The sequence below is a fragment of the Spea bombifrons genome, chromosome 1 (assembly GCF_027358695.1).
Source record: "Spea bombifrons isolate aSpeBom1 chromosome 1, aSpeBom1.2.pri, whole genome shotgun sequence".
Classification (NCBI taxonomy): Eukaryota; Metazoa; Chordata; class Amphibia; order Anura; family Pelobatidae; genus Spea; species Spea bombifrons.
The window spans coordinates 110,427,548-110,439,189 of NC_071087.1; the positions used below are offsets into that span (position 1 = coordinate 110,427,548).

Consider the following 11,642-nt stretch of genomic DNA (forward strand, 5'->3'; position numbering starts at 1 on the left):
TGATTGCCTCTCTCTCTTCACCCTTCCTACGGCCCTGGCAAAGCAGGACAGAGGTAGGGACAGTCCTACTTGTACTATAGAGGCTGCCATGCCTATAAGACATGCCACGCTGGAAAACATATTCTTAGTGGGTGCAGTGACGTAAGTCATATCTCAGTATGGCATGTCTTAAAGGCACCCTTCCGCCTTTTAATCCCTACAGGATACTGTACTGGGTCTAGAGTGACATCCAAGATACGCACCTTGGGCTAGGTACCTGTGTTCCTTTAATTGTAATATATATAGTCTTGTTTTTTATTTCTATAGCAATAAATATTTTGCAGACATAGTAGTAGTAGTAGTGTTATTTTTTTAAATAAATACATGAAAAATGTATATTTACATACATAATTATTTATTTGATATAATAAAATATAGATTTTAAAAATAGTTTAGTAAACAAAGCTGTTTCCAAAGAACAATGGAAAATAATATTGTCAAAGTCATAAATCATACAGAATAAACCATTCATGCAAGCAACCATTACACAGCAGGCATGGCTTTAAAATATGTAAGTACCATATAGTGTATTTACCTGTCTAGGTAGTTTATATAGAACTTTTGTTTTACAACAAAAAATATAGGTGGGGGTGGGGGCGGGGGCAATGTTCCATCTAATTTTTCTTACTTGGCGTGTGCAGAAAATTTCTCTTGCACAAAAAGTTTCACAGAGCAAAAATTGTGTGTGCACAATATCCGCGCCGCATAAAGTTTTAAAAAAATTATTGAAGGGTGAGCATTACATTTTTATCTACATCACTTGGCATGTAAGACTATATAGACTCCTCTTCCTTGTTTCATGCACTAACTGACTAGTAAAGTGCACAAATTCTTCTGAATAAGTATAATGGGTTGACTGTATCATTAACAGTCAACTGTCAATTGATTTTGTAGTAATGATGGTGAATTGTGCATTATGAACCCTCCCCAAGCGAATCCGTGTCCCTTTTGGATGATGGATCAAATGGTGAAATTAACATAGCCTAAGCAATAGTAAGTACTTTTGTTTTGTGCTATATAATAAATTGTCTTTTGCTGACAACAAGAAAAGGATAGGGCCACATTTTAAGGAATTCATATGTTTATCACTATTCTTTACAATGTGATTTGTGCTTTCTTCCCTCTGTGACAAGAGTCATGACTACTGCTAAACCAGAGCCATATATTTCCTTGCACATACTTTCCTACTTTACATACATCATTGTTGGTAGAATGATTAATTTTGAATCAAGAAGCATTGTGTATTTCAAAATTCTTCACACAAAAAGTTTATTTTATTCCTTAATGTGATTTATACAAATTTACGTTTTGTTATTTTCAATAAAGCCAGCTTTACTTCCTTGTTTCTCAAACAATAGATAAAAGGATTTAGAAGCGGGGTTAGAATGGAATAAAAAACAGAGATCATCTTATCTTCCTGAAAAGAGTAACGTTCTTTGGGCCTAACATAAGAAAATATAACAGCACTGTAATATATTATCACCACTGTCAAGTGGGACCCACAAGTTGAAAAAACCTTTAAGCGACTAACAGTGGATGGGATTTTCATGATCACAAAAATAATGTTAATATATGAAAGCATGGTTAAGGAAAGACAACTAAATATAATCACCCACATAAGACTGAAAAAGTTTGATTTAAGAAAAGATGTGTCTGAGCACGATAGTTTAAGGAGAGGAGACACATCACAGAAAAAATGGTTAATGGTGTTTGCCCCACAAAAATTAAGCTTTGTCAAGTATATAATAGGAACCAAGGAACCAAGGAATATCCCCAGCCAACAGCCTGAAAGTAAACTCCAACACAGTGTGGTGGTCATAATTTTAGTGTAATGTAAAGGATGACAGATGGCAAGATATCGATCATATGCCATGATGGCCAATAAAAAATTCTCTATGCCTGCAAGAAAGAAGAAAAAATAACACTGAGCAAAACACGCATCAATTGAAATTTTGTTTGTTTTGACAAGAAAGCCAGAAAGCAGTTTTGGCACAGTTACTGTCGTGTACCAAATCTGTATGAATGCAAAATTACTTAAAAATAAATACATAGGGCGGTGGAGGTGAGAGTCAGTCTTAATAATGATGATGATAAGTAAGTTCCCTGCCACTGTAAGTACATAAGCAAAGGAAAAAAATACAAAGAGTAATTTCTGAAAATTATGCATTTCTGGAAAACCCAGAAGGATAAACTCAGTTACAGCACTTTCATTCGAACTTCCCCATGCTTTCATCTTAAAGTGATATTTAACCTGAGGAGAAATGAGAAAACATGCTTTAAAATAGCCAAAGGGTAAAGTGAATTATAAGAATACTAAATTATCTAAAATACCCTATGTGTGGAAATGAGGCATAAGAGAGAACAAATTAAGCATAGATGTATTTTCATTTCTAGAGAGTACATTAAGTAAAGTACTCTTGTGGTGTGTAATACTAAAGCTGAATAGCATCTAAATGAGAACACTATAATGTGACTATGAAAAAGGGGTTTCCCATCTATGTACCATAATATATTTGTCATGATCTAATGATAACTTTTAATGGTGCTTCATTCAGAATTATCCTCCAGTTAGACATCATTATATATATATAAAAAAACATAATACCATATACACGTATCTTAAATTGTAGCTTATATATACAGCAGCACAAAAAAATTGTACAAAAACTGACTAATAAGCATTACAATAGAATCCTCTATTTGACATTCCAGACACTCACATATCCTGGAAAATGTCCCCTCTTTAGACATATAGGCGATTGTAAAAAAAGATCTTCCACTCTTACCAAAAAGAGCTATACCAAATACTTCAATACAACAAGTAGATGCTCACAGAGGGAAAAATCTATCCATAATATCCACCACCTTACATCTCCACCCTCCTATCCAAATACCCCCTTCGCTCCACTCATGACCTGCGCCGCACCCCTCTCAGGATTTCACCTGCGCCGCACCCCTCCTGTGGAATTCCGTTCCCTGTTCCCTCAGACTTTCTGCCTCGTACGCAACTTTCAAAACCTCTCTGAAAACCCACCTGTTCAGGGAAGCGTACAACATTGCTTTACAGTACTCCCAACCATCATCCTAATCACAGCCATCGGAACAAACGGCTTCAACACATCAGAAGCAGATCAACTCATCCTCACCCAAGCTGTCCTCTCCTATTGTCTCACTCCCCTCAACCACCGACTAGTTTGTAAGCTCGCAAGAGCAGGCCTCTTCTCCTTTGCACCAGTTTGTTATTGTATGTGTTTCTAAATTTCCTTCCGACTGTAACAGCGCTGCGGAATCTGCTGGCACTTTATAAATAAATGCAATGTAATGTTAACACAGAATTTCACTGAAATCACTGTAACAGCTAGGAGGAGTTTCCAAGGTGGCAAAGACAATGGGCACTTTGCTGATGTCCTCTGCACATTCTGAGATAAATGGCACATATACTAGGATTAAAAAAGAAATGGGTCATAGTAATATAAGGAGAGATGGGAGGAAGAAAGAGAAAAGAGGAAACAGAAACTGGGTATAAGATGTGGGCATGTGGACACTGATGGAAAGATGGAGATGCCAAAAAGGCAGAGGGAAGAAGAAGGTGGAGGATAAACGGGAACTGTTACCTGCAGAATTATTTATTCTGTTGGTTTAAAATGAGCATTGTCAGCAAAGACAACATAGGCAATGAAGGTCTGCATGCTCTAAATTAAACTGAATTGCACAAATACATTAAAACAGTGACTCCCAAATTTGTCAAACTGCACATTTTCCCCCCCAAATACTATATAATATTCTTAAAGGAGTACAGTGCTAAGTATTTCAAAGGAGGATGTTTTATTTTTTATATAACATGAAACATGTACAGACATGAAACTTCAGGGAAAAATAGAGTAATAAACTCAATATATGTCCCTCCAAGGATATTACAAAACAAAACGATCTCTCAAGCTATATTTCAAATATTAAAAAATACTAAACAAGTCAAACATCATAGTAAAATATTTAAAAAAATTGTGTTTAGATACCTTTAAAAAATTTGCAATAAGTTATGATGAGAAAATTTGGAGGTTTATAGATCAGTCAAAGATGTAAGCTCTAGCTCACACGATCATTGTATAAATACGCCAGTGGAAATAGGGATCTGTTTTTTGCCAGTCTTGTTATATAACGTTAGGATTTTGAAAAAGCCTGAATGAGCTTTAAACCATAAGAGAATAAATCTAATAAATAAAATGATTTAAAAATATCCTTCTGAGAAATGATGCAACATACCTAGATACAATTTATTCAGCCCTTTGAGAGCCAGGGGGTCAAGGCCTCACATTTTCCCTGTAGGAGGCCTGGCTTATACTCGTGTTTTTGCTAAAGTTGCTGGCAATCTTAGAATCAGGTTACACTTAACCCCTTAAGGACAGTGGGCGGTCCCTAAACCCATTGAAAACAGTGCATTTGGAGCCCGTACATGTACGGGCTTTGTCATTAAGGGGTTAAACAAAGGAAACCTATTCCAAGTTATACCTCCCAAAGTTTTAAATGGCCAAAAAAAGACATCTTTGTTTAAGTACATGAGGTGTGGCTGGGGACTGAGCTTTAACAAGATTTTTTTTTGACTTTGTGACCACTAGATATTTATGTATGTAGCTGAACAAGGCATTCAAAAGAAGAATTACACTGGAATATCTCTCACCAAAAATTCTGAGATAATAAAAATAGCAACATCAGGGGAGTAAAGAGGGACACTTTAGAGATATGCAAAGTGATATGACACGGCAGAATTTTTCGGGTTGCAATGTCTGGAATAACAATTGCTATTGAGGCATTTCATTGACATTGTTGATTGCCTCCTAAGCTCTTTTAAATCCCGGTATTGCTGAATGCCTCAACATCAAGGCATTACAGCAACACTGTTTGGGAAAAGAAAACGATCATAAATCGCTTCCTATACCCAGGCACGTCATTTGTTGCCAACAAGATGTTTTATTCTGATGTACTTGGCACGTCAAGTGTCTTCAAGGGGTTAAGGGCTTCTTGTTTGTTATGCATGAAAAAATGTAGTCTCTGAGGAAACAATGGCAGTAGCGTAGATAGTAGAGGTAAGCCTTTTTTTTCCAGGACATATATAATGCATGCTATTAAAACATATTTGGATCACTAAAGATAAATAGAAGATTCTTATATTGACTTACGATGACACCTTGAGCCAATTTGTATTATTCACTGGAACCAACCTCCTACCTACCCCCTCAAAAAAAAATAACGAATAAGACAAACATGCCCCGTATTTGCAGTTATACATAAATAATGTATGGAAATATAGCATAGCAGATATAGAGCAACAGAATAACACAAAAAAACAGCTTTGCAGGTATAGATCAATTGGAATTCACACTAAACCTCCACATTAAAGGTATAGATAAAACTAGGGCTGCAACTAACGATTATTTTAATAATCGATTAGTTGGCCGATTATTTTTTCGATTAATCGGATAAAAAAAATGAATGTAAATTTTTCATTTATTTAAAATAATTTACTAAACAAATGATGTTAAATACAAACAGCAGAATAAAAAAACTTTGATAATGCATTTCTTGTCTTTATTTCCCAACCAGCCCCCCAATATATGCACATTTGAGCCCAGGCTTGCTACGCTGCCTCCCAGACATGCCATGCTGCCCCCCCACATTTGCCACGCTGCCTACCACAGCACTCCACGCTGCCTCCCACATATACCACACCACGCTGCCTCCCACATCTGCCACTCCACGCTGCCTCCCACATATGCCACTCCACGCTGCCTCCCACATATGCCACTCCACGCTGCCTCCCACATCTGCCACGCCGCCTCCCACATCTGCCACTCCACTCTACCCCCCACATGCCACTGTGCCTGATACGCCTTATACCCCCTGAAACACCACTCCATCCTCCCCAGACATGCCACCCTGCCCTCCCCACATCTGCCACTCCACAATGCCTCCCACATATGCCACGCTGCCTCCCACATCTGCCACTCCACGCTGCCTCCCACATCTGCCACTCCACGCTGCCTCCCACATCTGCCACTGTGCCTGATACGCCTTATATCCCCTGATACCCCACTCCATCCTCCCCAGACATGCCACCCTGCCTCCCAGACATGCCACTTCTCTACCCCCAGATATGCCACTCTACCCCCAGATATGCCTTATACACCCTGATACACCACTCCGTCCTCCCCAGACATGCCACACTGCCCTCCCCACATATGCCTTATATACTGTATATGCCTTATACCCCCAGATATGTCACTTCACTGCCCCCAGGATTTAGATTCCCCTAAATTAACCCTAAACTCCCCATTAACCATAACTGCCCCTAAATTAACCCTTAACACCCCCTTAACCACAGCATCCCCTAAATTAACCCTAAAGACCCCATCAACCACAGCATCCCCTAAATTAACCCTAAACACACCATTAACCACAACTGCCTCAAATTAACCCCAAACACCCCATTAACCACAGCTGCTCCTAAATTAACCCTAAACACCCTATTAACATAACTGCCCCTAAATTAACCCTAAACACCCAATTAACCATAACTGCCCCTAAATTAACCCTAAACACCCCACTAACCATAACTGCCCCTAAATTAACCCCCACCTCCCCTAACTTTCAGTAGCCCAAATATATATATATATATATATATATATATATATATATATATATATATATATATATATATATACACACACACACACACATTATATATGTATATATATATATATATATATATATATATATATATATATATATATATATATACACATATACTTACAGTTAGATGAGTGTCACAGCCATGTGGTTCTGGCCTGGAGAAGGAAGGGGCGGGGCCAGTTGTCACAGTGATTACAGGGAGTAGGAGCTGCTGCTGTGAGACGGTGAGTCAGACTAAACGGATTATATAATGAGGGGGATTTTTCAGAGCGTTTGCTCTGAAAAAACCCTCATTTTATAATCGATAATAATCGATTCAACTAATCGATAATGAAATTCGTTGCCAACGAATTTCATTATCGATTATTATCGATTTTATCGATTAGTTGTTGCAGCCCTAGATAAAACTTAAACTTAAATTTCAAGCATAGATCACACGTTGCACACCGCAAAGCCAGCCCTGGCGTCCACACAGAACCTGACCAGCACACAGATAACACACATAGGATTTGCAATCTTTGTCCCCAAACAGCCCAGCATATGACATCTTTGTCCCCAAACAGCCCACCCTATGCACAATTCTTTCACACATTAAGTCATTTATTCTCTATTTCATTTACACAATTCATACACAAATTAATTTGTTAATTCTCTCACTCATTCTGACTTTATTTCAATATTATGACCCTCTCCCCCTTTTCACTATCTACCCCCTCTCCCCCTCCTTCTTACTATCTACCCTCTCTCTCTCCCCCCTTCGTAGTTCACTTACCTTCAGACGTCCTGTGGTGGGCGCGCGAGGCTTCTGTCTTCAGTGTCTTTGTCACGGTGCACGCTGCTTCACTGCTGAGCGACGGAATATGATGTTCTATTCCGGCGCTCAGCATGAAACGCCGGCACCGTGACAAAGACACTGAAGACAGAAACCTTGCGGAGGAGAGTGAGGGGCGCCTAGCGATTGCTGAAAACTTGAGCGACCTCTAGGCGCCCTCTCTCTCCTCTGCATCTAGAGGTCTGACAATGAGATCATTGGTGTGATGACAGAGCATGTGTGTGTTAGTGGGAAAGTGAGTGTGTAATAGTAAGTGTGTTTTTAGCATGGGTGTGTGTTAACATGTGTGTAAGAGTGTGTGTAACATAAAGGTGTATGTGTGTTAGTGTGTAACAAAGTGTGTACATATGTGGTAGAATATAAGAGCGTGTGTTAACATGAGTGTGTATGTACATGTTATTGTGTAAAAGTGTGTTAGTTAACATGAGTGCGTGTGTTCAAATGTTTGTTTGAACATGCATGTGTACGTGTATGTGTGTGTTAGCATGAGTGTGTATGTCTGTGTTAGTGAGTGTGTTAGCATGCATGTATGTGTGTTAGAGTTGATGTGCATTAGTTTGAAAGTGAGTGGATGTGTAAATGTGTCTGCTAGTGCAAGGGGAAGGGGCTGCCTGGCTTTACCTGCCCTCTGGGCCTGAAGCTGCCAACCCCCAACCCACCGCACCCCATAGACGTGTGTCTGCAGAGTGAGTACTAAGCATGCACTCAGCAATTTTCAATCATTTGGTTAGCATTTTTTTTAACATTGTTTGGCAGTTTTAAATTTAACTAACATATTTACTTACATGTCTATTCTATTGAGATGGTAATTAACCCCCCCATAAAGCTACCCTGCTCCAACTGAATTTATTTTTTTGTAACTTTTTTTAACTGCTAAACGTTGAAAATGCCAAAAGATATTAAGTTGTACAAGAGGTATGGTGAAAGGTTTTTTAAACACAAATATTGTAATGCCATGTAGTAGTTATGTAGTAAAAACAAACGCAAATGCACACATTTTTACAACTTTTAAATTGTATTCCATGATTTTAATTATTTTCTCTGTGAAAAATAAAACTCTTTTGTAGTAGAAAGAACTGTCCTACATTTAAATTTGTCACAATACATATTTTATAAACGTTTGTAATTTTGCAGTTTATCTCTTATACGGCACTTTTTTTTATTTCTATATGAGTATTAATAGAGATTATTGAACGCTCAAAATGATATAAATAAGCTATGTGCATGTCATCTTAGCAGATGCCAAAATTCTTTCGAAATATCTTCTGTATGGATCCTTGAACCTCCTTATTCCTAAAGCTGTATATTACAGGATTCAACATGGGGGTCATAATTCCATAAAGAACAGGAGCCACCCTGCCTTGGTCAAGTGAATATTTAGATATTGGACGAATGTAAGTAAAAGCAATCGTCCCAAAGTAAAGTATAACCACTGTTAAGTGAGAAGCACAAGTGGAGAAGGCTTTAAGTCTTCCTGACATTGTCTTAATCTTTACAATTGTCGTGACTATGAAGATATATGATATAAGGGTCATCAAAAAAGACCCGATACTTACTAAGACCCCTACAGTATATATTGCAATTTTATTAGCAGTAGTATCAGCACAGGATAGAGCAAGGAGAGGTGGAATGTCACAGAAGAAGTGGTTGATAGAATGAGATTTGCAGAAGGGCAATCGGAATGTGAAAATGGTGTGAGTAAGGGAATTAAGAAGGCCAATAACCCAGCATATTGATCCTAGCAACATACACAATTTCCAACTCATTATTTCAGTGTAACGCAAGGGCATACAAATGGCCACATAACGGTCACCTGCCATGACAGCAAGAATAATACATTCAATGCCCCCACAAGATATAAATGAATACAGTTGTGCCACACATCCCATAAAAGATATTCGTTTCACTTCTGATAAAAAGTCCATCAGCAGTTTTGGCACAGTGGAAGTGGTATAACATATGTCAACAAAAGAGAGAATACGTAGGAAGAAGTACATAGGAGAGTAAAGAGAGGGAGAAAGGGTAATTGCCGTAATCATTAAACAGTTTCCTAGTACTGTGATTAAATAAACCACCAAGAAGAACACAAATAGGAACAGCTGAATTGTACTGTTGTCTGTTAGCCCCAGCAGTAAGAATTCAGTAATCCTGGTTGATTGGTTTTTACTTCCGATGTTTCTTATTGAATTCTCATGTAGGAAAACACTCATTTTGTGTTAGCTATGTCAACTGATAATTGAATCATGTAATAATGTAATGTCTTCACAGAATGTTGTGCAATGATTTAATAGTAGTAAGTTCAAATATCTGTATTTAAATTAATAAAAAGGCATCTGCGTGATATACGTCCTTGAAGATGACCTGCGAAAAAGGAAAAAAATCAATATAACAGAATTCATGTTGTATGTAATGTTTCGCCAGCAGCCTACTAGCTCTGGAACAGGCTGTGACCGCGCACACAAGCCCATGTATCACAGAGCAAAAGGAAAGGCAAAGAAGAAGGAGGCTAAACAGTTAATCAGAGTCTACCTTTTGACCAAAAGCCTGGTATCTGACGGTCCCTCACTTAATTCAGAGCTCACAGGCAAACCGGTTTGAGAGCAGTGGATCAGCTTGGGCTGCTATAAATAATGTTGACCTACTACATGGCAGGGGCTCCATATTCCCCTGGTTAATCCAGCTCTATATTCAGTTTTATGTAATAAGGAAAACTGGGAAATATAAAAACCTGCTTTGATTCATGTGATTGACCTAATATTATATTATTATATAATAAGACAAGATCTTTTTTTTTTTTTGATGTAGCTTACATACATTTAACACTGGTAAAGCATAAACTGCAAACGTATGACTTCTTGCCAAGCCTTTCAAGCTATTAAACTTTTTACCAATATCTTAAAAGATGAATAGCCTGCAAACAGTAAAAGAAATGTAAGCAAAACTAAAAAAAGCCTTAGCTAAAATACTTAGCAGAATAATTATACTTTCCGTATGAATGGCACCATTCTAAAATACAATATACAGGACGGTAAACAGCATCTGAAAATAATTTAAGGAATATCCTATATTTATCCTACAAAGAAGTTGAACTTGCAATAAACTGTGTAATAATCTGAGAAAATTACCTATTAAGAGGTAATGCACTAGAGAGATTCTTATCTGATGAAAATACATTTCTTGGGATCTTACTTCCGAAGAACCAACTACATGAAATTAGAAGGGGTATTTATCCAGAGAAAATGCCTCAAATGTATTATGAATAAATATCTTCTACCTTTTACCTTTTACCACCTTTTTAATGGTTTGAAATATTTGCTACTTGTTTTATATCCATTCAAAGAGGCCCACTGGGCCAGGAGAGAGCGAGAGAGAGAGTATCAGGCTCATCATATTGCAGCCCTTAACTGGATGTTGGAGTCCAGAGCGCAGGCGTGTAAGAACGCAGTGATTGAAACAAACTTCACAAAGGACACTAGCAGAATGTTTGGTTATAGGTTATACTACAAAAGCAAAGCAAGGCATCTCACCAGAAGCAGCAGAGTAGGAGGCATATCATGCTGGGGAGTATGAGAGTAGAAAAGTCCAGGTAAGTATTCAAAAGGGTCTGGGACAGGTAGCAAAAAAGGGGGAATCCAGTAGGCAGTCCAGGTGAAAGCGGTAACAGGCAGGGAGGGAGAGGCAGGCAGAGAGGGAGGAAGAGGCAGGCAGGCAGGGAGAGGCAGGCAGGCAGGCAGGGAGAGGCAGGCAGGCAGGCAGGCAGGGAGAGGCAGGCAGATTAACTAGACAAAGACCGTCCTCTACCTCTTCTTCTAGCTGGTCTACTCCTCTTCACTCTGATAGCTGCTTCTTCACAGACACACCTAAGCAGAGACACAGTTTGCAGGCTGCAAACACAAAGTAGTTTTATTTCAAACATGTATTGCAGCTATAGCTACGTAATGCTCCAACTCCCTTAATTCTCAGCCAGTCAGGTATGTTAAGCATCATTGGAAAGTGAGTACAACTGGAGTCAAAGTTGCTGCTGTGGAATGCACATCTCATGACTCTCAGCCATCCATTTAGTTTGGGGAACATTATGACAAAT

General features: G+C 38.5%; 2 protein-coding genes across 2 annotated transcripts; both read right to left on the reverse strand.

Moving 5' to 3' along the window:
• Positions 1-1,330: 1,330 nt before the first annotated feature.
• On the reverse strand, positions 1,331-2,272 carry LOC128464862 (olfactory receptor 226-like). Its single transcript, XM_053448127.1, has one exon. It carries the CDS (start codon positions 2,270-2,272, stop codon positions 1,331-1,333), a length of 942 nt encoding a protein of 313 aa, XP_053304102.1.
• A 6,518-nt stretch (positions 2,273-8,790) lies between these two features.
• LOC128465021 (olfactory receptor 5V1-like) lies at positions 8,791-9,768 on the reverse strand. Its single transcript, XM_053448138.1, has one exon. It carries the CDS (start codon positions 9,766-9,768, stop codon positions 8,791-8,793), a length of 978 nt encoding a protein of 325 aa, XP_053304113.1.
• Between the last annotated feature and the right edge of the window lie 1,874 nt (positions 9,769-11,642).

Bases quoted from the DNA above. Each gene is read 5' to 3' on its own strand.
- LOC128464862 (XM_053448127.1), bottom strand. From the start codon at position 2,272: ATGAAAGCATGGGGAAGTTCGAATGAAAGTGCTGTAACTGAGTTTATC.
- LOC128465021 (XM_053448138.1), bottom strand. From the start codon at position 9,768: ATGAGTGTTTTCCTACATGAGAATTCAATAAGAAACATCGGAAGTAAA.